This window comes from Bubalus bubalis, chromosome 21, assembly GCF_019923935.1.
Source record: "Bubalus bubalis isolate 160015118507 breed Murrah chromosome 21, NDDB_SH_1, whole genome shotgun sequence".
NCBI lineage: Eukaryota > Metazoa > Chordata > Mammalia > Artiodactyla > Bovidae > Bubalus > Bubalus bubalis.
In genome coordinates this window covers 13210858-13237546 of record NC_059177.1, presented here as the reverse complement: position 1 = coordinate 13237546, position 26689 = coordinate 13210858, and the positions used below count along the sequence as shown (strand labels likewise).

General features: G+C 44.2%; 1 protein-coding gene across 1 annotated transcript in view; it reads right to left on the bottom strand.

Moving 5' to 3' along the window:
- ENTPD3 (ectonucleoside triphosphate diphosphohydrolase 3) overlaps nt 1–12229 on the bottom strand; it is a 34557-nt gene extending 22328 nt beyond the window's left edge. Inside the window, exons 1-3 of the mRNA XM_006042580.4 lie at nt 12150–12229; nt 11308–11359; nt 7132–7259 (exon numbers count right to left, since the gene is read on the bottom strand). Coding sequence (XP_006042642.2) covers nt 7132–7259; nt 11308–11347 — 168 coding nt within the window. The 5' untranslated portion in view covers nt 11348–11359; nt 12150–12229. The remainder of the gene's footprint in view (nt 1–7131; nt 7260–11307; nt 11360–12149) is intronic.
- Nucleotides 12230–26689: the final 14460 nt, after the last annotated feature.

Genomic DNA, 26689 nt, shown 5'->3' with positions numbered 1-26689 from the left:
GGGCACAGGAATGAGTTATGCTGACCTAGGTCAGTATCTGGTTGGGCTGGAGTCAGCCCAGGGCATCAGAGGCTTCTGGGTGGCAGCTTTTCCCCAATTCCTCTGCCACTGAGTTAGCCTAGCCTGTCTCAGAGAGGAAGATGACTTTGGGTTCTGGAGGCAGGTCAAATCGGATGGATTCCTACTTTTCTGATATTGTGTAAGAGACCTAACCTCTCTGGATTCCATCATCTTCAGACAACTTCCTTTTGGAAGTAAACAGGAGACCATCTGCCTGATGCTTACTGGCTGTTCAATAAATACAAGCTACATAGAAAAACCAGTAAGCAAAATAAATAAAATTACAAAGCAAGAAAAAGAGGAAAGAAAAGTGAATAACACTCCTCAAACCCAACTACTGTTTTAACACCTTGTTATATATCTTTTCCAATGGTCTTCTGTGCATACAACTACATATACACCTATGCTTCATATGTTTTTAAATCAACACAGAATTATACTACACAGAAGCTTCTCCAATGCTCTTTTCTTACTAAAACAGTATATCAAGAACATCTCTCCCTATCAGTAAAAATACTGACATCATGATTTTTAAGACATTAATCACATTGACTGTGAGACATACAGTAATTCATTTAACCAATCCCCTGATTCTAAACTCTGCCATGAACACTTGCTTCATTTGAAATAGGAGCAAATAAAAAAGTGTTACTCCAGCTCCTCCATTCTATTAAGATTGAGAACACCCTGTGTACACTGGTATTTGAACTTGAACAGCCTCTTCAACTGGGCTCTTCAGTCTGATGACGCGTGTTGCTTGGGATCCTGACATGACACCCCTCTATGGCGAACAAGGGAGGCATTGTTCACAATCTGTTCCAGGCAGAGGCTCCCCATGAGGTTAAAGCACAGGTTGAAATGGAAGGAAATCAGGCACTCCAGAGGTCTGAGCCTCTGTGTCAGTGCTTGCTTTCCTTCCCTCTGCTGCCAACCTGCTCCCTACCCCTCCACCGGCCCCTCCAGGCCAGGTACTGATAGGAGCGCGAGCATAAGAAGGCAGCCGCTCCAGAGGATACCACACTGTCTACCCCCAAATCTTCTTTATCCCAACCCTTCATGAAGAACGCTTAGGGTTCCTGGGCCAAGATCAGAAAGAAAGAAGAATGTCCATTTTCATTTGTAACTCCAGAAAAATGGGATTTAGTTTTCACCACAGTGGGTGCCGCCAGAGACTTTGCTCTGAGATTTGCAGGAGAAGTGGCAGCCCCTTGGGTACCTGCCGATGTACTGACAGCAGCCTTGAGGCCCAGGGCTACTTCTCACTAATACAATCCACCCCCACCCCACCATCTTTCACTGGCATTTTTAAAAGTGGAAAAATTGGTCTTCAACCAGTTTTCAGAGTTCATCTGCCTAGATCAGTGCAACTCAGTGTGGTTCCATGGAGGAAGGTGTAAGAGGAGAATGAATTTCATTCAGTTCAATGAAGTGGGTGATGTTTGGGTGAAAAGCAGCAAGTCACCCTCTGTTTAATGCACTGTCAGAAAAAAAAAAACATGGCCTGATGCAGAACTGAAGACACACTCAGTAGGTCAACCGAAAAGAAACAGTCTTCCATATTAACCCATGGTCATGGACTGTGTGAGCTTCTAGGAAAAGCAAAAGCAAAGATCACATGATCAGCTTTCTTAGGTGTGTTTATCATCATCATCATCATTACTCTTACTATAATAATAAGAATAGGGATAGTAATAAACATTTGCTGAACCCTTATAATATGTCAGGCAGTGCAGAAAGGGCCTTAGTGTCGCATTTATAAGGCAGGTGTTATCATCATCCCCACTTGACAGATGGGAAAACTGAGGCTCACAGAGGTAAATAATTAGCCAAGGTCACAGACTTGGGATCAAGCTGGGGTCTGATTCTCAAACCTGTACCCATAGCCCCTGTACTTCCCTGAGTTCCAAGAAAAACAAGTCTTTTTTAAAATGTATTTCTAATTGAAGGATAATTGCTTTACAATATTGTATTGGTTTCTGCCATACATCAGCATGAATCACCCATAGGTGTATATATATATATATATATATATATGTCCTATCCCTCTTGAACCTCCTTCCCACCTCCCACCCCATCCCACCTCTCTAGGTTGTCACAGAGCCCCAGTTTGAGTTCCCTGAGTCATATAGCCAATTCCTGCTGGCTATCTACTTTACCTATGGTAATGTATATGTTTCCATGCTGCTCTCTCCATTTGTCCCACCCTCTCCTTCCCACTCTGTGCTCACAAATCTGTTCTCTATGTCTGCGTCTCCATTGCTGCCCTGAAAATAGGTTCATCAGTACCGTCTTTCTAGATTCCATAGAGATGCATTAATATATGATATTTGTTGAAGAAAAACAAGTCTTAACAGGGTGACTGATTAGTAAGAAGGTGCCTGGTATGGTATGGCAGACTTTGTTCAGACAAAAGACCCTTGAAAGCAAACTCTTAGTTAAGTGGTGTGCAGATCTGGGTGGAGAGGAGAATGACCAATGTGAATAAGGAGCCAGGGCTTTCTAGAAAGGAAGAAACCAATTACCCAACTCTTGTTTTCCAAGAGGTAAACCAGGGTGGGCCACAGGGCATCTGATACCCAGGCTGACGACTGAGAATGGATGAGGGTTAGAAGGAAATGGTTTTAACACAGCCCGGTCCAGTTGTTGTGCTTTGGAGAGTTGTGTGACCTAACCTGGGCTCTGATGTGACCTGAGCAGGTCGTGGCAGAAAAGCAGTGTCCCTGAAACCTGGGACTCCGCATGCCCTTCTTCAACAGTGACACCATGTGGGTGCAAGCGGCAGTGGCAGTGGCACTGGGATATTGATCAGATGGGACTGAGGCTTCAGGGCTTCTAAGCAACTGTGACAGGGTTGGGAGGGTAAAGCCTCAAGAGGCAGATATCAGACTTAATGATAATAAAGTGGCAGGGTAGGTGAAAAACAAAGGCAACGTTGTCATGTTTCTTCCTCAGGCTGATAGAGCAGGTCAAACCAGTAACAATGATAAAGGGACTGGGGATATTTCCCTCACTGCCTAAGTTTTAATAGTTCCACTGTAGGAGATCAGTCCTGAGTGTTCATTGGAAGGACTGATGTTGAAGCTGAAACTCCAGTACTTTGGCCACCTGATGCGAAGAGATGACTCATTTGAAAAGACCCTGATGCTGGGAAAGATTGAAGGCAGGAGGAGAAGGGGACAACAGAGGAAGAGATGGTTGGATGGCATCACCGACATAATGGACATGAGTTTGGGTGAACTCTGGGAGTTGGTGATGGACAGGGAGGCCTGGCATGCTGCAGTCCATGGGGTCGCAAAGAGTTGACATGACTGAGCAACTGAACTGAACTGAACGGAACACTTAGATAAAACAAGGTCAGGTGGGCCAACATTGGATTTAATAGCCAGATATCTTGACCTCTCATATGGGTCTTGAGGAACATTCCAGGGCCCCCTATATAGGCAGACCACCATGGAGCTGGCCCCTCAGAACCACCAGCTGCACACAAAGGCAAGATAAGGCAAGGTATGAAAACACAGACAATGAAAAATTTATATGTTTTTTCATTTTTTTTTTTATATTCACTGCCTCCACCTCCACACTGCCCTTCCCACCCCCAGCACACATTGCACAACAGAAGGACAGGTCTCTGGACAGCCTGAGAAAAGCTGCATGTGAAGGGCCCCCTTCCAGGCTGTCATTCCACTCGACTTCAGCTGGCCCACAACATCTGTCTTTTCTCACACCTAACTCTCTCAGTGAAACAGGATGAGCCCCTGAGCCAATATTCCGATGTCATACAAGTCATTCTCCTACAGCTGGGGCTGAAGAAATTAAAAATCCCCTCTCTGAACTGTGTCTGCTAATGAGGATATACATACCGATCCTTCCAAACTCTTGCCTAAGGCCTTTGTTCTCTGCTTTTTTCTTCCTTCTATGCCAATTATGTTACTTCTAATCTGTGTAATCGCAGGAAGCTATTTGCCCTTTCTGTTCCTCTGTTTTCTCGTTTTCAAAGTTGGAATGAAAATAATCTACCTACAGGGTGACAGTCACTGATGGTTCCCTCACCCCTGTGATGTCCACTTATGTATGCACTTTCTTTTTTTTTTTTAATGTATGCACTTTCTACCTGCCTGAAGGCTGTCTCCTTGGCCCAGCCTACCTAAGCTCACACTATGCCAGAAATACTAGAGAGCTTATGTCCCCCAGGGAGCAGCCCGCAACCAATGACTAATGGAAGCTGGTGTGTAAATACGCCCTGGACTCGGATGACCGAGGCAGGTGTTCTGCATGCCCGGGACAGATTTCATCCTTGAGGTGAGTTCTGCACTGGCTCCCAGGGCAGTCCCAGATGCCCACAGTGGTAACCTCTGGGTATCAGCCCCTCCACTGGGACAGAAGCCCCTTCCCTTCTGTCTCACTTCCACCCCCCACAGTGCTTCCTGGGGTCACCCCCAGATGACTGTCTTGCACAGGCATCTTTGACTAGGGAAACCCCTCTGAACAGTGGAACTAAACATGGTCTCCTTCAACAGCACCCTCCCTCCAGACTGCTCGGAGACCCACTTTTCTCTACCCAGTTTACTCTTCAGGTCTTCTAATTCCTCCATGTCCCTCCAGTTTGAACTTACCTCTCATCTCCCCAAACTGTCTTAACCAGCCTATCCCTCGCATTTGAAGGGCCCAAGGGACACTTTTTTATAAAGGAAGACTTCTGCCCTGTCCTGCCCTCCGGCGCCCCCACCTGTCTTCTTCTCATCCACAGGCAAATCCACAGTGTGAACAGCCTCATGCACCTGTATGTTGACTGTAGAAGGTGGGCTAGCTCAGACTGTACACTCTGCCCATGCTCTGTCTACTCTCCCTGCAAGCAGCTGCCCCTTTGCCACCCCTCAGATCAGTGGCGAGGTCTGCTCTCAGGGGAAGGCCCACACAGACCCTGGGTTCTAGGGTCCCCAGCATGTTCTAGAAGGGGAAGCATGGCTCTTGGTGGGCACATTCCCTTGTCCCATAGAGAGGTGTACCTGGAGTGCAGCTAGAGCTGGTTCCTTTGATTTATGGGGTCCAGGGGCAGTACTGGGCTTCCCAGGTGGCATTAGTGGTAAAGAACCTGCCTGCCAATGCAGGAGATGTGAGAGACATGGGTTCAATCTCTGGGTTGGGAAGATCCCCTGAAGGAGGAAATGGAACCCCTCTCCAGTATTCTTGCCTGGGAAATCCCATGGACAGAGGAGCCTGGCGGGGTATGGCCCATAGGGTGGCAGGGTCAGACACAACTAAAGTGACTGAGCACACACGTTCAGGGTGGCACTAGGGTCTAAGAATGGTTCCTTGCCCTCCAGGTCGCTCCTGCAATTCAGCACCTTCCTGTCTCTGTGCCCATCCTCCCTTCCTGTGCAAAGGAGGACATGTTTTCCTATCAGAGGCCAGTATCTCCTCCTGGGCTCCCTGTTCAGAACCTAGGATCAAGGAACAGTTGGAAGTAAATGAAGAGAGCCCTGGCGGTGGCAAAGGAGTGTTCAGGTTTCAGTTCTGGTCCCACCATCCACTGAGAAAAATGGTGGTGACAGGGTTTGTCCATCTTCCATAGCTGGCACAAGATTTCAGTGAGATAATTCAGGGAAAAATGCTCACTCAACTGACTAGCAATTTACAAAGAGTAAGGAGATGGTATTTCCTCTAGTTGCACTCCTGATTTTATACAGTTTATAGAAGAAGGCAGTGCCTGGAGCTTGGGAAAACAGCTTCTCTAGGCCTTAGCTAATGTCTTTGGACAGCCAGATAATTTGTTTTCCTCTCACTACTGGACAGCTGCATGAGGCTTTTCTTTTTCTTTTTTATTCATGTTATCCATGGGAGGCTGAGATTCTTAAGTAAAATATAAAAGAACAAAGTTCCATTATCTAGAAAAGATTTTAGGAAATTCTCTGGCAGTCCAGTGGTTAGGACTCAGCATTCTTACTGCTGGGACCCTGGGTTGGAGCCCTAGCTGGGGAATTAAGATCCCACAAGCTTCTTTTTGCAGCCAGAAAAAATTTAATTAATTAATTTAAAGGCAGACAGAAAGAAAGAAACAGATTTTCCTCTACTCCTTTAGCAAAGTGGACTCTGGATGGTAGATCAAACTCAACCACAGAGTCAAGGCAAAAATGGTTCTTTTTATCTTTTAAAAACCTCTATATCAAATATAGCCTATGAACAGTCCCTAACAGCAGGAAGATATAGAAAAGACCCAAGGTCAAAGATAAATACTAAATGAGATTCAAATAACATGGTTCCTATGGCCCTCCATCTAAGAGTGGTTTTCATAGCTTTAAAGAGTCATAAGAAGAGAAAAAGAAAAGAAGCTATGCAATGGAGACTATAAATGGTTCTCAAAACCTGAAATATGTACTGTCTGGCTCTTTGTGGAGGAAGTTTGCTGACTTCTACTCAAAATAATTGAAGGACTCACTGATTCTCTTCACCTTTCGCTTGACAGTCCCTCAGGGGATCACCTCCTGTCACCCTGACAGCCAAGGCAGAGGGCTACATACACTTCTATCTATCAAATGGTTTTTATCGAGGGCTGACAGAGGTCTCTGGAACTTAGCATAAGGTCCTGAGTAATTTCGGTGCAGGGAGGAGTCAGAGGGACCATGGCATACTTCTAGACTCAAGAGAGGTAACGCAGCACAGATCAAGGAGACTTTCCAGGTCCTTGATTTTGTTTACCCAGGCTAGGCCAGAAGAAGAGCCTGAGTCTCCTGGTCTCCGCTTATGAGCAGGGTTGGGTCATCTGGGGAGACTGACAAACTGGTAAATCTTTGGTAGCCATCCATAATTCTTGGCAACAAAGTCTGGCTTTGGTTCCAACAGTCAGAAGTCAAAGCAAGACCACATCATCCTAGGAGAAGGTGTCACCACTATCAATCTGTCACCTCAGACACCACAAACCTAGCATGTCCAGTCTTTCTCCCTGGGCCTTACCCCACCTTTCCCTGGCTCCAGCTGAAGGTGAGGAAGGGCAAGAATTTTCTTCTCATAGCTTGAGAATCATTGATGTCAGAGCCCATTTCTTCCCTTCAGTGCCAACCCCTTCACACCTACCTTTGGTCCTGGAAAAAGGACCTCCTTCTGGTGTGTCTGGATGAGTGTGATAGCCATAAGTACCACAATGCTCAAAAACAAGACCACCAAGGCGATGATGGCTGGAGTTCGGGAGAGGACCTTGAGGCCTAAAATGAGGAAACCCAGAAGACACATGAGGGGGAATCAGGAACAGGGCCCTGCCCTTCTTCGTAGAATCTCTGAATTTGGTGCTTAACTGGGTGCTTAGCTGCATGCATAAGTCACTTCCTCTGGCTTTTTTTGAGAGCCAAACATTTAGAACTACAACTGGGCTCAAATACCCATTTGAGTATCTTTCCTCCAAAGAGTGGACTAAAACAGCATTTGCAAGGAGAGTGTGCATAGTCTGCTACTGCTAAGTCACTTCAGTCGTGTCCGACTCTGTGCGACCCCATAGACGGCAGCCCACCAGGCTCCCCCGTCCTTGGGATTCTCCAGGCAAGAACACTGGAGTGGGTTGCCATTTCCTTCTCCAATGCATGAAAGTGAAAAGTGAAAGTGAAGTCGCTCAGTCGTGTCCGACTCTTAGTGACCCCACGGACTGCAGCCTACCAGGCTCCTCCATCCATGGGATTTTCCAGGCAAAAGTACTGGAGTGGGGTGCCATTGCCTTCTCCGGTGCATAGTCTAGCTCTCTGGTATTTCCCAAAGTGTGTTATGCATATTACTGATTGTCCCTGAGATGATTTCCAATAACATTTATTTCAATGTATATTTGAAAATTATGAGTTTTCTATTAAAGCAGGTGATATAATATTTCAATTAAAAATAATCTCAAATAAATAAGAAGACATTTGTATTGTATTTCAGATACAGTCAATGATTATAAAGTTTAGTACGTGGTGACACTGTCAAACAAACGGTAATGTGTCTGAATTCCTAAGATGTGTGAGTGCCCAGTAAGAATTCAATCTCAGTCATTTTCCCTGTGTCTATAGTAAAGACATAGACAAATGAAGAGTAACTAGACCCCAATCCACATGTTCCCTCCCAAAGGGGTCATGTAATCTCTGGTATTTATATTTTATATTTTAATCATAACATGTAAATGCAAAAGAAAAAAAAATGTAGCATATGAATTGTCTTCAACTAAATATATAGCCTCTAAGTAAAGATAATTATATAATTATATGCATTATATGATAATATATAATGTATCATAATGGATTATTTCTACTTATTAAATTTAAGCTAACATTTCCTAACTAGATGATTATGAGCAAATATTTACTTGGGTCTTAACATACCAGTGCGGGCTAATGAAAATTTCATAAATAAAGTAGCAAATATATTTATTTTAAAAAAAAGAAAAGAAGGAAAGAAACTTTCTGAAATGATTCCATTTATGTTAAGCTCTAAAACAGGCAGGTGATAGAAATCAGAACAGTAATTGCACAGGGGTTTGGGGCAGGCACTTTCTAGGGAAATGAAAATGCTTTTATATCTAAATAGGATTGTGGGGTATATGAGTTTGTTCATTTTTCAAAATTTATCAAACTTTCCAAAGTCCTTTGGAAAAAAACTGAAAATCACAGCAAACCAGCTCCTTTAGATACAATTTCCCTTAAAAAATATTCTTATAAATTGTCCATTTTCTAAAAACATAATCCTTCCAGAAGGCGAGAATACCAAATTTAGGGACACAACTTAAGATCTATCCATTTCACTATATATGAAGGAAGTGAAAGTCACTCAGTCGTGTCAGACCCAGGTCTCCCACATTGCAGGCAGCTTCTTTACCATCTGAGCCACAAGGGAAGCCCAAGAATACTGGTGTGGGTAACCTATCCCTTTTCCAGGGGATCTTCCTGACCCAGGAATCGAACATGAGTCTCCTGCATTTACCAGCATAAAGAATCCACCTGCAAAGTAGGAGACCCGAGTTCGATCCCTGGGTCGCAAGATCCCCTGGAGGAGGGCATGGCAACCCACCCCAGTATTCTTGCCTGGGAAATCCCATAGACAGAGGAGCCTGGTGGGCTACAGTCCATGGGGTCGCAAAGAATAGGACACAACTGAGCGACTAAACCACTACCACCACCACTACCTATCACTATATATAACTTATACCTAATTTTTTTAAAGATAAAAAGACATTAAAGTAAAATATTGACTAAATAATAGTCTTGGTAGAACTATTACAGCATAAACCTAAGTGGTGACACTCAAATGGCTGAACTATGATAAACACTGGCATAACAGGAAGATCACTGAATTCAGAGAATCCAAATATGTCTCACCAATTGAGTACTTAAATTAACTAAAAGTAAATAAAATTTAAAAATTCAGTTTCTCAGTTGCACTAGCCACTTTCTGCTGCTGCTGCTGCTAAGTCATGTCAGTCGTGTCCGACTCTGTGTGACCCTATAGATGGCAGCCCACTGGGCTCTTTCTAAGTGTTCAATAATCAAAAGTGGCCACCATATTGGACAGTGTAATTCCAGAACATTTCTACCATCACAGAAAGTTCTATTGACCAGCAGTGGGGTAGAACCTGTCCTATTCTAGAACATCTACCTTTAGATCATCATAAGCTATTCTTTACATTATTTCTAGGAGATATTTTCATGGAAGAAAAAAAAAGAGCATGTATTTACTACCATATAGAGTTAGATTCAGCCTCAATATCCAGTCACATCACAGTGCTCATTACTTGGGGAGGTCAGTCATGCAGTGGGTCTCAATATCTCAGAAGAGCCAACTCTTAACTACCTCACCTGATTCCCCTGCAGTATAAATACTGCCACACACACATCCTGATGTCCAAGGTGCCTTAATTTTCCTGCCTTGTCACTGGGAATGAACTGGAGGGGAATTTGTCAGCATATATCAAAATGCAAGTGTGTATACCATCTGCCTCCCAGTCCCACTTCTGGGAATTTATTCCACAGAACTGGTCCCAAGTGTGTTAAATGACTTGTCCACCATGTTACTCACTGTGGAATCGTTTGTCATAGCACCTGGAAGGAGGCCAGCCACTGTGGAGTTAACCTTCAGGGCCTCTGAAGGGGTCTTGGCTCACTTTTCTGTGATTCCAGATCAAAGGATATGACCCAGACAGAAACCATTTTATCCACAGAGGCAAATTTTTGCATCAACTGTTAAACAGTGCATATGCCAGGTCAGTTATATACAAGACAAGGTAGAAGTTTAATCTGCCAAGTTAAACTTGTCCTTTGGAAGGAATGTAACAAGTTAGTCTGCATGTGTGATGTTACAGTATATGTGTTAAACTATCATAGTATTTTGAATACCAATTTAGGGGCACCACTAAAGAACATCTGTCCATGGGGCGGAACTGGGGGTGATACGTAAGCAGTCTCCTGACCACAGCCACGAGCCTAGCCTCCTAAGTCTTCTGCGCTTCAGCAGTTTTCAGGTAAAAAGCTGTGATTACTTTAAGCAAACCCTTGCTCCAGCAGAAAAGCCTATCGTAGACCAAAATGGACTAGACCAGGTCTCATTCATTTAGGGAACTGCAGCCTAGAGCTGTGCTGTCATTAGGGCTGGACAAACACTGTAATTACCAGGTACCTCCCAAGAGTGGAGAGGCCAGACCCTTCTAGGCTTCCACACAGAGCAACTGCAAAATGTGCTCCAGAGGCAGGCAGGACAAGCTCAGAAGTGTGTGTGTATGTGTGTGTGTGCGTGTGTGTGCAAATTCTACCCATGTGCCTGCAGTAAAAGGTGGTAACAACGCTGACCACGGGGGCGGGGGTTGGGCGCGGGGCGGGGGGAGGGGCGAGCGGAGGGGGAAGGGATGCAGTAGGCGCCAGGCCAGCAGTAACTTGGATGGAAAGAGAGGCAAGCTCCAAGTACTTTACAGGTCATCACAAAATCAACAATATTCTAAAGCAGACCTTACACACAGCTGGGTAAGGGAAACCACAAGGGCCAAATTAATGGATTATGCAAACCGGAAAAACCATTTAAGTGAAACAAGCATGCTAGTCCTGGTTTTGTGTCGCTTTGACGAAAAGAATTACTTTTATCTGTGGAATGCCGGTGGTGAAAGCCCGGTGGAGACTAAGTCTCCCACCAAAGAAGTTAAACCGTCATTTGCTGGGGACGTGGATGAAAGAGCCTGTGGGCTGAAGCTGGGATTCTTGGGTGATGTGACAAAATCATACTCGCTGCCTGCTGAGTGATACTGACCTGCTTGCTCACAAGGTTGGCGGGTCAGCACCGTGAACATCTCTCCTTCCAGCTGCAGGTGAGAGAACATAGAATGACGGCGCGAACTTGGTCCCTGACTTAAGTTCCGAAAACTTGCACCGCGTTAAAGCACAAACCCACTTCACTTTTTCCAAAGGAAAGCCTTCTGGGGGCCAGATGAACCTAGAACTTCCCAGGCAGACCCAAAGCTGGGCTTATATTCTGGAGTTATCTCTCGCCAACCCCCACCTCCCTCCATGCAAAAAGGAAGAACGGACTTGTTGAAAATTTAAATTAAAATTTTCGAAGAAGTCGAGCTTCTCCTGCAGATTTTTCCACCTGTACACACCTCCTGGGGCAGAACAAATCTTCAACCTATTATCAACATTCACAGTCTGAGGCAGGGCTGTTTTTCAAAGCACGCCAGCAAGGGAGGTTTCTTTGTGTGTTCGCGGCTTGCGAGCCCGAGGTCGCCCTTTCAAGATCCAGGACGAGTATCTGTCGCTGCTGGCTGGCGACCATTGCAAAAGGATGTCGGGACCCCGGCATCCAGCGCCCCAGGATCTAAGAGGCCCCACTCTGGACTGAATCCCCACAAGAGTCAAGGCATCCAAGCTCCCGGCGCTCCTTTGGACCCGAAGAAGCGCTCGGTTAAAGACGCGTCCACCTCTCCGGGGGCCGCATGGATCACCTCCCCACGGCCCGAGGACGTGGGGCTCGCGTACTTCTGTCCCTCCCTCCGGCCCCCTGAGGAATTCGATCCCGTTTCCTTCCCTCCCAGATTTCAGCCCCACGAAGCTTCCCACTCCTGCAGCGGCTCAGACGCGGGGTCCTCTCCTCACCTGTGCGCAGACGACAGGAGGAAGGCGACTGGCGCTGCCGCAGTGCTAGCCGGCAGCCAGAGCGCCAGGGGCTCCTGCGGAGGCGGGGCTGGGGCGGGGCGGGGCGGGGCTTCCGTGTCCTGGGCCCGCCCCCTGGTCCTGGCCAAGCACCTCTTCACCTTCCCTCTTCTAGTTCACTATCATGCGGAGTTGGGGCGGGGAGGTTTGGGAACCGCAGCGGGGCCTTGGCTCTTCACTAGCGATCCCGCCCGGGCCTACCTGGGGAAAGTGGGGCGGGGGTGATGTCTTCTACGTGCTGCCCTCTTTGATGTCAAAGCCAAGAGCCTTTTGACTTATCTGTTAGTTTCCTTCAGTATTAACCCAAGCCTCAGTAGAGGGGAAGTGGGGTCAGGGCAGGGTAGAGACTAGGCACTCTGTGGGTGTGCTCTATCTTTCCGTGACGTCGAGGACACCTGTAAACACATGTAATGGTGGGGGTGAGACAGGTAAGCAGACTGGTCCCTGGGTCGCTTGGACCAGGAGAGCAAAGTAGTACAGAGTCCTTCTCTCTTGAGTGAGTGAGTGAAGTCGCTCAGTCGTGTCCGACTCTTTGCGACCCCATGGACTGTAGCCTACCAGGCTCCTCTCTGTTCATGGGATTTTCCAGGCAATAGTACTGGAATGGATTGCCATTGCCTTCTCCAGGGGATCTTCCCAACCCAGGGATCGAACCTGGGTCTCCCGCATTGTAGACAGACGCTTTACCGTCGGAGCCACCAGGGAAGTCCCTCTTAGTTCAGCAGAACTGCCTTCACTATGCCCAGGGACATTCTCACTAGTTACTGAGCAATGCTCTCCCTCACTGCATTTTTATAGGCCAAAATTCAGTCCAAGCACTTCTTAGAAGAGGCCAAATAGGAAAAGTGACAAAGATGCAGCCATTCACATGCCCCAGGAGTCTGTTTTTAATGCACCAGCAGGCCACCTTGTGGCCCCTCTGAGTGACCCCAAGGACTCTTGGAATGATCCCAGCAAGATGCATAATAAGCAAGCTTCTGTTGAATCATCCCTCTTTGTGGCTCCTGAATTTTTGAAAGGAGTTGCTGAGACCTTGACTATGTCCTTGGGAGCTAGGCCTGTGTGCCACTGGTTTTCTGTCCTGTGCAGGTAGGGCCAAACCCTTCACAAGACAAAAGGGCCTTCAGAGAACAGTGATCTTGTTTTTTTGAGACTTTTGAGCCCAAAGAGAAGGGTCCCAAGCTGGGTGTGTGTATGTGGGTGCGCGCACACACAAGCATGCAAGGGCACCAGTCATTCACCCTAAGTCTGATGGACATGGACTGTTGAACAGGATTTGTACAGAGTCTAGAGTGGGGCATTCAGTAAATACTTGCTGAATTGCAAGGCTTCTTTTCATTGAAAGCTGTGCGTCAATGAAACACAAGGCTTAGGACTGAAAGATGAAGGACTCTCTGCACCCAGGGGGTCATAAACTCACAAACAGCTGCTGACGCTGCCCCTAGACCTGGGGTCAACACTGGCTCGAAGGGATGAATAACTGACCTTAACATCCCCTAAGGTTTCCCTGCAGCTGAGAAGAGTTTCCTGGGCCTAAAACTTTGATATCTTTAAATTGGACTTTTTAAACCAAGCAATAACAAAGCTAAAACTATCTGTGAATGACTATTGTCAAAAAGAGCACAAAAACAAATGTTGGTGAGGATGTGGAGAAAGGGGAACCCTCATACATTGTTGATAGGAAGGTAAACTGGTGCAGCTACTGTGGAAAACAGTACGGAGGTTCTTCAAAAAAGCTAAACATAAAGCTACCATAAGATGCAGCAGTTCCCCTAAGTTGGAAAGGATACACATAGCCCAATGTTCATAGCAGCACTACTTATAATAACCAAGATATGGAAGCTACCTCAGTGTCCATCAGCAGGTGAATGGTTAAGGAAACTGTGATGTGTATGTGTGTGTGTATAATATTACCTATAAAAAGAACAAAATTTTGCCATTTGCAGCAACATGGATGGACTTGGAGAGCATTGTGGTTAGTGAAATAAGTCAGAGAGAAACAAAGTACTGTTTGATATCACTTATATATGAAATCTAAAAATACAACAAACTAGTGACTATAACATCACCATCAAAAAAGATCTATGATACTCCATGTTGGAGAAGCTGTGGGGGAAACAGGCCTTTCTGAAGCTTCTGGGATGTGACATGCCCTGGTTTGTTCCCACCTGCTTGAAGCTTTTTGCTAGTTTGTGTTCTTCTCCCAGGAGTTTCTCAACAAATAGTCCTGGGCCCTCTTTTCTCCTCACTCTGTCCTCCCTTCTTAGGTAATCTCATCCATGCCCACGTCTTCTATTAACAAAAGCCCCTCCAATACATGTCTCCTGCTCAGGATTCCCACCTTGAGCTGTAGACTTAGAGAACTGGAGGTTTGATTTCTTTGGATGTCTTAAAAGGCATCTCAGTTTATGAGGCTTCAAGCTGAATTCCTTATCTTCTCCCACCAGATCATCACCGCCTCCAAAATATTCTCATTTCAGTGGATGCCCCTGCTCATCCACTTGGGCAAGCCAGCAACCTGAGGGTTATCTTAATTAATCTTTCCCTCATTCCTCATAATCAGCCACTAATTACTGTGGATATTAACCTCTTAATTATCTCTGCAATATGTACTCTATCTTCACCACCACCACAGTCTGAGCAAGGGTTTCATGGTCTTTGGCACTATTTGTATTTCAGGCCAGATAATCCTTTGTTGTGGGGTCAGTTCTGTGTATCATAATTTAGTAACATCCCTGATCTTCACCCACTAAATGCCAGTGACATCCCTCCACACATAGTGGAACAACCAAAAATGTCTCCAGACATTGCCAAGTGTTTTCTAAGGGGTGAAATCTCTCAGTTTGAGAACCACTGGTCTAAGCTACCCTTGTCTCTCTCCTGGACGTGGGCAGTGGTCTCACTTCCTTCCTTTCTGATCCATTTTCCCATCGCTGCCACCCTCCTCTTTTCAAAAGACAAATCTCACTGTGTCAGCCCCGTCCTTAACAGACACTTCTGTGCCAGCCATTTCTCAACCGATACAGACTCAAATCCTCAGTATAACCTAGAAGGTCCTGCTCTGTCTGGTCCCAATCATCCCTTCTCTGACTCTTTTAGTCTCATCCTTCTTCTTACTTTATGCCCCGAGGGCACGCCAGCTTTCTTTCAATTTTTAAAATTTGTTAATTTGGCTGTACAGGGTCTTAGTTGTGGCATATGAGATCTTTAGTTGCGGTGTGCAAATGTTTAGTTGTGGCATGTGGGATCTAGTTCCCTGCCCAGGGATTGAACCTGGACCCGCTGCATTGGGAATGTGGAGTTTTAGCCATTGGCCCACCAGGGAAGTCTCCAGTTTTTCAAATATATTTCCTCCTGCCATAGGCCAGTTGCACATAATTTCCTTTGCCTTTGCCTAAGGGACAGGGTAGTGTCTGCCTCTTCTTTTATTTTTCCCTAACTAATTCTGGTTTATACTTTCATTCTCAGCTCAGTCACATCCACCCTTCAGTTACATGCTCCCTCAGTGGGCTTTTCTTTCCTTCCGCTGTGGTTTCATTATGGCAGTTGTGGAGCAAGTGACACCTATTGCCTCCCACCAGGAGCAGCAGTACCAGGGTGTCAACCCACTGCATGGTTTGCAGGTGTCAGGGTCGCCAAGAAAGAGGGAACTTACACAGGCTCTGGATGGAACAACGCTTCCCCCGCACCCCCCCCCTCCCCCCCCGGAAAGAGACAGAGCAAGAGCAGCTTCAACAGCCAGCATCCATCCCCTGTGGTCAGCGGGTCTCACTCCACAGCCCAGAGTAAGACAGGGAGATGGTGTATGAACCCCTTTTCTGCTGCAGGAAGGACACCCCCTCCCGCATATGGGTTTGAAATTCAAAAAGGTGGGGACATGCCTGAGGGCCAATGAGCCACATGCTCAAGCAGAACAAAAAAAGTACACATCAAACCTGGAACAGGGGAAGATGTTCCAAAACAAAGAAGTATGGCTGGTACAGGCTGTAGGGCTTTTTCTCTCTTTGTAAGGAAGTGTTCCAGGCCCAGGGCAACCCTTCCAGGCAGGAGGCAGGAAGCTGCATGTGACTGCCTTTCCCAACAATGATTTCTGATGAGTCTGTCTCTGCCTACTAGATGGTAAATCCCATGCAAGTAAAAACCATGCTATTTTTACTCACCATGATATTCTTAGTGTCTACCACAGTCAAGCAGCTAGTAAGTTCTCAATAAATACAAGTCAAATGGACAGGATGGTGTCTCACAAATGGAGGATATTAACCCTTTGACTATCTTATGTGACACATACTTTCCCCCAGTTTTCCATTTAAGACTCAGCATTTTTACAAGCTACTGCTGTCTTTCTGACTGCATGTTGCAGCTTGAAGTCTTTGAGTTGAACAAAGCATATCTAATTGGAGATAGTTCATAGTTGCTCATAGACCAGAGGGACTAACTGGGTTATCCAAAGGAGTGTTAAACTAATATTTAGGAACCCCGACTTCTTAGTCTCAGCTCTAATTACCAGCAGGTACATGACCCTGAACACATCTCTAGACTTTCTGGATCCTCAGGTTGTTGGTGGTTTTTTTTTTTTTTTTTTAACCTGTGAAATGGAGACATTAGTTAGCATCTATCTATGATTCCATTATTTTTGAAAGCTTGAAGCTAGAGATATACATCATTAGTGGATGGGAATGGTTGGAGTTTGGACAGAGACTAGAGATGACCAGGAGTAATGGAGCATCACGGTGGAAGCCAAATTGCTTCCACTGTGAGGAAGTGGTCATGAAGAGTGGTTAAGGAAAAAAAAAAAAAAGAGTGGTTAAGGAGGAAATGGAGCAGGTGTGTGTGTGTGTGTGTGTGTGTGTATGTGTGTGAGCATATGCCCCAGATGACCTTAATTCCTGCTGTCTTCTAAAGCAGTCTTCACCTTCACTGTTTGAACCAAACTTAAATCCCACTGCAATTCATCACCTCATGTTTCTTAATGTTCTTTTGCTGCTCTAATGAATTAAGTAAAGCAAAAGAAACAGTTTTCTCTGAACTTATGGTATGTAACATTTTTATGTGGATGATTTAGAGCATATATATATATATATGGAATTGGAGTTATTGTGAGGAATTGACTCGTGGTTCTGAAGGCTGAGAAGTCCCAGAATCTGCTGTTTTGACAAACTAGAAACCCAGGAGAACAGTGCTGTGCTTCTAGTCTGAGGCTGACGGCCTGAGAACCAGGAGAGCTGATGGTGTAATTTCAGTGTTTCAGTTTGAGTCCATGTCTGAAGATAGGAGAAGACTAATGTCCCAGCTCTAAAACAGTCAGGCAGAAAGTACACTGTCCCCATTCTGCCAGTATTTGTTTAACCAGCTGAGCATTTGAAGATCCAATCAAGCTAACACATAAAATTAACCATTATGAAATCCAATTGCCTCTTCTTGAATTTTATGATTCTGGTCCCAGATCCAAGACTTGCCTGGGTGGTATCATATAGGGCAAGTCATGCCTTGCATTACGTGTTCTGGGCTTGAAAAACCTCGTTACAACATGCTTTTGTGGAAGACATTCAGGAAGATTGACAAATGTGCTTTGGGACAATGGCTCTAGAGTCTCATTTATAAAGGAGAAAAGCAATTTAGAACCAGATGGGTGACATTAAAACCCTAGATCAGTGCGTGATTCCAAGTGATGTGGAGGCTCAGAAGATGAATAAATCCTTCCCCTGTGGTAGCTCACTGCGAGTCTCCAACCTCCTGCACCTACTCCAATGCCAGACCTCACTGAATGCCCCAGCTTTCGTGCAACACCTTCTACCCCTTTGACCCTTCTTTCTTTCTAGACTCGTAAGCCCACTCAGTGGACCAGCCCAGTATATTCCACCTCACAATTGCCTCCATGCCACTTCCATTTTCCATTCATTTAAAAAATTTGACTTAGTGGCCTCGTGTTCCAAGCACTGTTCTAGGTGCCGGGTCTGGGCAGGAAATGAGTGACACCTGGGGGATTGAGTTCACTCCTGTCCTTCACCCTCTCATTCCAGCTCTCTTATCACTGGTTCAGACTTTTTCCCAGCCTCCAAGGATCTGCCCCACCTTCCCCTCTTAGCCATCTTACTTAGTTTTCACTTTTTTTTTTTTTTTTGCAATCATGGACCCTTTCTGCAGTCTGGTGAACTGATGGACATTCTCAGAATCTTTTTTTTTTTTTTTTAATGTATAAATGAAGCACATAGAATTGCAAGGAAATCTTTATGTTGAAATGCATTTTAAAAATGTTTTAAAAATCAGATTTGTGTTGTATGTATTTCTATATTAACTCATTAAGTCATGAGGTCCAGTAGCAGATCTAATGCCTGGTTTAATTTCAAAGTGTGATGGGGTAATGTGACATGAAAATATCTGTGATTTCTCTTGGTGACAAAATCATAGGTCTTGCCAATACCATTATGCTTTGTTGACTATATTCATAATTGAAGGAAGCACTCCATTTCCTGAAGATAAAAAAGTACACCCCCCTGCCCCATGCAAGGATGTAAGCCCCCCTGAGTTTTGTCTGTGGACTCCAGTTTAAGAACCTGCTGGATGATTCTTATAGCACAGCTGTGGGTTTCTGGCTCAAAATCTTTTGACGACTCATTCATTCAACAATCAATTCTCACTGCCTACTAAAATGTCTATCAGCCTGGCATTCAAAGATCTGCTTCTGCCAATTAATTTCTTTTCTGTCTTAAAAAATTTACTGATATTGTATATACTATTCTTTTGCCACTTGCCTATTTCATTCAAAAGTTTTCCCCCCTGAGATTTATCCATGTTGTTATCTATTTTGTTGCTGTTGTTTACGGATAAGTCATGTCTGACTCTTTGTGACCCCATACACTGTAGCACACCAGGCTCCTTTGTTCTCCACTATCTCCTGGGGTTTGCTCAAATTTATATCCATTGAGTATAACCATGGTAGTTAAAACCCCTGAAAAATAAAACCTCTTTGGGGTCTGAGGAACTTGTGTTCTAGGCCAATTCTACCTGAGTCATAGACTGACATGTACTAAACCTCCCTTAGACTTGGGCCCTGTCCATGCTAGGGACTGGGCAGGCATGGGCAGCCCAGTCAAAACCTTTCAGGTGGGGTAAGATTTACAAACAAGTGCTTCACTTGTCCCTTTGGGCACCAATTTTGATTGCAATCTCTTTCCATTTTTTATCACCTGATTTAGGGGGATGAAATTCTACACTCCTTGTTGGAATATGCCTAACTTCCTTCTTCACTTGACTGGCTTTAAATTATCTTTTTTTCTGCCTGATTGGCTCCTACATTATTCTCATAGTTTTCTTGTTTGGCTATAGCCACTGTTCTATTGTTAGTTTATTAACAGTCTTCTCTACAAGGTGACTTTGTTTACAATTACAGCTAATTTTTAAAAATGAATTCCTCCTTTCTACTTAAAAATTTTTGTTGTCCTTTTTAACTTCTTGAGCAAAATGGTTAGCTTATTATTTTGTAAAATTCCTGTCTTCTATAAATATATGCCTGAGATTACATTCCAAGGCTACGCTCTTTACTTCAAATGCCACTTCAGCTACGTTCCACAAGTTTTCATAAAGAACATTTTTGTTATTATTCAGCTCTAAATATTTTGTGATTTATATTATGATATTCTTTGACCCATTGATTTTTTTAAATGTCTTTTCTTAGTTTCCAAAAGTATGAGGTTTGGGAACAAAATTTTTCTTTTTTTAAACTTTTTATTTTGTTTTGGGGTATAGCAGCTTAACAGTGCTGTGATAGTTTCAGGTGAAGAGCAAAGGGACTCAGCCATATATATACATGTATCCCTTCTCCCCCAAATTCCCTGGGAGCAAAATTTTTATAATTGCTTTAGAGTTATATTATACTGTAGTTAGTGAATTTAGTGTGTATGATAGTTTTAATATTGCCTTTGTGGTCATGTACTTTGTCAAAAGTGTAGATAATTTATTGGACTCCCAATGGCACTAATGTAAGGAACCTGCCTGCCAATGCAGGAGACATAAGAGATGCAGGTTTGATCCCTGGGTCAGGTGGATCCCCTGGAGCAGAGCATGGCAATCCACTCCAGTGTTCTTGCTTGGAGAGTTCCATGGACAGAGGAGCCTGGCAGACTACAGTCCATAGGGTTGCAAAGAGTCAGACGTGACTGAAGCAACTTAGCATGAATAGACTAATGCTTTTAGGAGTCATCTGGAAAATGTTTATATGCATAACGTTCCTGGTGTTGGAGTATAGTTTTTAAGTTTTAGCAAATGAGCAGAGTCCAGTGACTGCCTGCCACAATGGAGCCAGAACCATTCTAGCAACCTCTACTGCTCTTTTGTAGTCAACCTCTTCCCTCACTGCCAAAGCACATAATCTGTTTTCTGCTCCTTTCATTTTGCTTTCTCTAGAATGTCATGTAAATAAAATCATAAACTATGTGACTTGTTAAGTCCGACTACTTTTATTTAGCATAATGCATTTGAAGTTCATCCACATGGTTGCATGTGTCAATAATTCATTCATTTTTATTGCCGGATTGTATTTCATTGGATATACCACAGTCTGTCTATCCATTCACCAGCTGAAGGACATTTGTAAGATTTTCAGTAACACTGTATGTTTTAAATTATTGGGAGTAGAAGATGATATACATCCATTATATGAAGCTTTTTGTGTTGTTCAAATTTTCTATAGACTTAGAAAAATGTCATCTGTTGGGTCTATCACTTTCTGGGAGAGATATTTTAAAACCTCCCACCATGAGAGTATATTTGCTGTTGTCTCCTTATAATCCCTGTGGTGTTTTATTTTTATATGAGAAGCCTATGCTGTTAGTTTCATACAGGTACAGGATTGTTATATCTTCCAGGTGACATGTTCCTGTTACCATTAAGCAAAATTCCTCTTTATTCCTAATAATGTTTACTGTCTTAAAGTCCTTCCTATCCAGTATGAAGATTGCCATGCCATTTGCCCTGACCCCAGATACATTCCCCGCCTTCTCTTCCCTGCTCTGGCCCACAGACTGCATCAGCCAAGCTCCGTTGCCAGCTGCCTTGTGGTTAGGTCGCCAGTGGGAGTCAGGAGTTGTAGAATGGAGGAGAAAGAGGTCAAGTATTTCTTGTTCCGCCCTCCTCCATCTAAGCTACATTATCTGGTGGAAGCCATGTCCCTCCATGGCTGATGGAGATCTCTCCTCGGGGTTCAAGCATACTCTGAGGTCTGACAAAGCTTATTCCTCCTGTTATTTCCAGCCTGAGAGTAGCAACAGCTTGTCTCTCTGTTTTTCTTGCCTATTTATTTCCTGAATTCCACCTCCCTACGTGGTTTGTCCCTAAGCCATCTTATCTGGATTCTGCTGGGATGCATGTTTTATGTACTTTTTAAAACCACTCCATGTTTAAGGTAAATTTGTAACTGCTGATACATGTTTATTTATTTTCTATTATCTTATTTAGTGATCTTCATTTTCTGTGCTTTATCTCTGTCTTTGCTTCTTTTTCCCCTCTTTCCTGCCTTTCCAAATTGAGTTCTCTTTATTCCCTTGTTTTCCATTCACCAGTTTTGAATATATACATTCTATTTTTATTCTTTTGTTGGTTACTGTGATGTAGTAAGAAATATATATTTGGTCCCTGCTCTTGGTTCCTGGCACAGAATTCCTAAATCCCTTGGAAGTTCCTAGGTGATAGAAACATCTTTGTTCTAATGAGACAAGTCTTGCTAGACTCATGGATGGCTGGTCACCATGAAGGTCAAACTTGACTAGAAGCTTGGAACTTTCAGCCCCTGCCATCCTCCTGGGAGGAGAGGGACTGCAGATTGAGTCAATCATCAATCATAGGGACTTCTCTGGTGGCTCACTGGTAAAGAATCCACCTGCCACTGCAAGAGACACAGGTTTGATCCCTGGTCCAGGATCCACACATCGCAACTAGAATAGCCCCAACTTGCCATAACTAGAGAAAAGCTCACACAGCAGCGAAGACCCAGCACAGCCAAAATTAATTAATTAAAAAAGGAGTGAGTTGGGAAACATATCCATGTGCCAAGAGGGTGGCTCATCCCAATTCCACTGCCCCTGGAACATTTCTGGTTCTCATCTTATGTACTTATTTATCCGACTGATCATCTGTATCCATTATTATATCCTTCATAATAAATTGATAAATGTGTTTCCCTATAGCAAATGATTAAACCTGAGGGGAAGGTTGTGGGAACCCCCAATTAGTAGCCAAGCAAATCAGAGAGCTTTGGGTGACAACCTGAGACTGTGATTAGCATCTGAAGCAGAGGCAGTCTTGTAGAACTGAGCCCTTAATCTATGTAGTCTGCACTAACTCCAGGTAGTTAGTATCATAATTGAATTCTGGGGCATCCAGACAATATGAAGAATTAGTGTTGAGAAAAAACTTGCACACATTTGGGATCAGAAGTGTGGAGATCAGAGGAAAAATATTCTTTCCTTCCTTTTAGTTACTCTTTTGTCTTTAACATGTATGCTCTGCTATATAAAATATATGCTTGATGAAGATAATCTGTATCTTTATTTTACTCCCAAAGAGTACACAATCTATAAAATGCAGTCACTCTGATCCCCTTTCCCATCTACCACTTTTGTTGCGATTTATCCATTGTATTAGTTTACTCAGGTTACCATAACAAAATACGACACATTGGATGGCTTGTTGTCATGCTTAATCACTCAGTTGTGTCTGACTCTTTGCGACTCCAGGGACTGTGGTCTGCCAGCCTCCTCTGTCCATGGGATTCTCCAGGCAAGAATACCAGAGTGGGTAGCCATTTCCTTCTACAGGGTATCCTCCTGACCATGGATCAAACCTAAGTACATTCTTTTTTTTGGCTACATGGCATGTGGGATCTTAGTTCCCCAACCAGGGAATGAACTCGTGACTCTTGCAATGGAAGCATGGAGTCTTAACCACTGGACCACCAGGAAAGCCCCAAATTCGGTGGTTTAAACAACAGGAATTTATTTTCTCACAGTTTTGGAGGCAAGAAGTCCAAGATCAAGGTGCCGTCAGGGTTAGTTTCTGGTGAGAACCCGCTTCCTGGCTTACAGATGGTCACCTTCTCTCTGTGTCCTCTCATGGCCTTCCCTGCATGGATGAGAGAGAGAAAGAGAGAGAGCGGGGGGCGGGGGGGGGGGGGGTCTGGTGTCTCTTCCTCTTCTTATAATATACGTTTGGATAGTTTATCACTTGGTAAATGAATTTTTTAAGGCAACTGAGAGGTGACTGAAATGAACATTTCTATGGAGAGATCTGGTCTCACTTGATTTCATGAAATAGTCCCCAAATAATAATAACCATGAAATGTATACACACATATACTCTAGCACATGCACTTTAAAAATACAAAAGCAGAACCTGTCAAGGAAGAATTTTCCCCGTTAGCCCCATATCCACATATTCCCGAGAAGCTATTAGTCCAGTTTTCCCAGGGTGAGTCTGGGATCCATGTGGAGGTTTATGAAAATTTGAGTACATCATGTGAAATGCTGGGCTGGGTGAAGCACAAGCTGGAATAAAGGTTGCTGGGAGAAATATCAATAACCTCAGCTATGCAGATGGCACCACCCTTATGGCAAAAAGCAAAGAAGAACTAAAGAGCCTCTTGATGAAAGTGAAAGAGGAGAGTGAAAAAGTTGGCTTAAAACTCAACATTCAGAAAACTAAGATCATGGCATCCAGTCCCATCACTTTATGGTAAATAGATGAGGAAATAATGGAAACAGTGAGAGACTTTATTTTTGGGTCTCCAAAATCACTGCAGATGGTGACTACAGCCATGAAATTAAAAGACACTTGCTCCTTGGAAGAAAAGCTATGACAAACCTAGACAGTATATTAAAAAGCAGAGAAATTACTTTACCAACATAGGTCCATCTAGTCAAGGCTATTGTTTTTCCAGCAGTCATGTATGGATGTAAGAGTTGGACCATAAAGGAAGCTGAGCACAGAAGAATTGATGCTTTTGAACTGTGGTGTTGGAGAAGACCTTGAGAGTCCCTTGGACTGCAAGGAGATCCAACCAGTCCATCCTAAAGGAAATAAGTCCTGAATATTCACTGGAAGGACTGATGCTGAAGCTGAAACTCCAATACTCTGGCCACCTGATTTGAAGAACCAACCCATTAGAAAAGACCCTGATGCTGGGAAAGATTGAAGGCAGGAGGAGAAGGGGACAACAGAGGATGAGATGGTTGGATGGCATCATCTACTCAATGGACATGAGTTTGAGTACGTTCAGGGAGTTGGTGACGGACAGGGAAGCCTGGTGTGCTGCAATCCATGGGGTTGCAAAGAGTCGGACATGACTGAGCGAATGAACTGAAGTGAATAAAGGAAAGGAAAAATAAAAGTATAAGAGAAATTGGGAATTCCCTGATGATTCAGTGGTTAGGACTTGACGCTTTCATCCTTGTGGCTCAGATTCAGCCCCTGTTTGGGGAACTAAGATCCTCCAAGCTGAGCGACATGGTCAGAAAACAAAAACCAAAGGACCAAAAAAAAAAAAAAAAGAGATAGAGACCGGAATGGATGAATTGCCCCATTGAATTCATTTCTGTCAATTGTTTTCTCTCTTTCTAAAATGAACATTTCTGTAAGGAAGAAAACAGATTTTAATGGAAGAATAAAGCAATCTCTTCTGCTTACTCCTCAAGGCCTGGCTTCCTCACCTTGCATCCCCCAGAATAACTTCCCAGGGGGAGCTCTAAGCCCTTGAATGTACTCTTTTTGCTGTAACATTAAAGGGAGACGGTAAAACTCATTATTGCCCTTTTGGAGAAAATAGTTTTGTTTTTGTTTTGGTTCACCATTTTTTAACATCTTTCTAGCCTCTTTGGGTAGGGAGGGAATGGGAAAATTTGCAAAAATGTTATGCAAAAGATTTTCTTTCCCTGAGGTTTTACAAATTTGAAGAATGCAAATAATTGATTCATTCTTGTATGCTAAGTCTGCAGCCCTGTGTCCCTGACTTTTCTGGGCACTCTCAGAGTATTTTGCTATATCAGAGGCCCAAACAAGCACAGCTAAAGGTTTTATCAGTGTTACTGGTACTACTAGATATGATGGGGATGTGTGTCACTAGCATGACTCAGCTCAGGAATTCCCACCTCCTCAGGTACAATTATAGGGTTTCCACCACTGTGGGTGTCCAGGATCTCAGCCAGGTTTATGTTTTCCTGGGGTATTCCTGGGTGGAGTTGAATGTGACAGGGCACTCAGATAGGGACAGAACCAAGTCCCATTGCAGTTTTGGGTTTTGCTTCTTTGAGAAATCACCAGGTGAAGAGCTAAGGCATCCAAGGTGAGATTCTGATGCAAAAAAAGGAAAACTGGTTCAGCTGGTGAGACCTCAGGCTTCTGATGGTGCCTTTCACAATGGTCCTGCCCAGCACAGCTGTATGGGATGCCATTCACATGGACTTCAGCCTTGACGTCATGCAGCATGCAACCTACACAACCAAACGCAGTGACCTGGGCTTGACTGGACGCGCAGGCTTCCCCTCAGTCTCTACTTCTTTCCTGTTTATGTCCATAACTTCTACAGAGTCAACTTCCAAGCTTGGAAATCCACGTGTCTACCTTCTTGAGCTGCTCAAACGGTCCTTGTGGGACTGTTGGAAGACACAATTCTTCATGCCTTTAGGAACTGTGAACAGGTTTTGGATGCTAATGATTCTGTCTCCCGTAATGATGGGCTGTCAAGATTGTTGCTTAGGGGCATCCCTGGTGACTCAGTGGTAAAGAATCCCCCTTGCAATGCAGGAGACACGGGTTTGATCCCTGGTCTGAGAGGATCCCACATGCCGTGGAGCAGCTGAGCACATTTGCCACAACTATTGCACCCGTGCTCTAGAGCCCAGGAACCGCAACTACTGAGCCCATGCGCCACAACTGCTGAAGCCCTGCACCTCGAGCCTGTGCTCTACAGCAAGGGAGGCCACTGCACAAGAAGCCCACGCACCCAATGAGAAGGCGGCCCTTGCTCATCACAACTAGAGAAACAACCTGCACGGCCATGAAGAGCCAGCATAGCCAAAAATAAATAAATAAAATACAATTATAAGAAAGGATGGAGGAAATCATTTTTTAAAATTATTGTATAAATATGTATATTTAAACACATATATAAATATAGAAAATATCTATGGGTGGCTCAGATGGTAAAGAATCTGCCTGCAGTGCAGGAGACCTGGTTCAATCTCTGGGTTGGGGAGATCCCCTGGAGAAGGGCATGGCAACCCACTCCAGTATTCTTGCCTGGAGAATCCCCATGGACAGAGGAGCCTGGCAGGCTACAGTCCCTGGGGTTGCAAAGAGTTGGATATGACTGAGTGACTGAGCACAGCACAGTAATATTATATTATAATACACATGTAATATGTGTATATATATGAATTCATGAATATAAACCTAGAGTTTGTGTCTAGGGCTAAGAGAGGCATAGGTAGGAACAC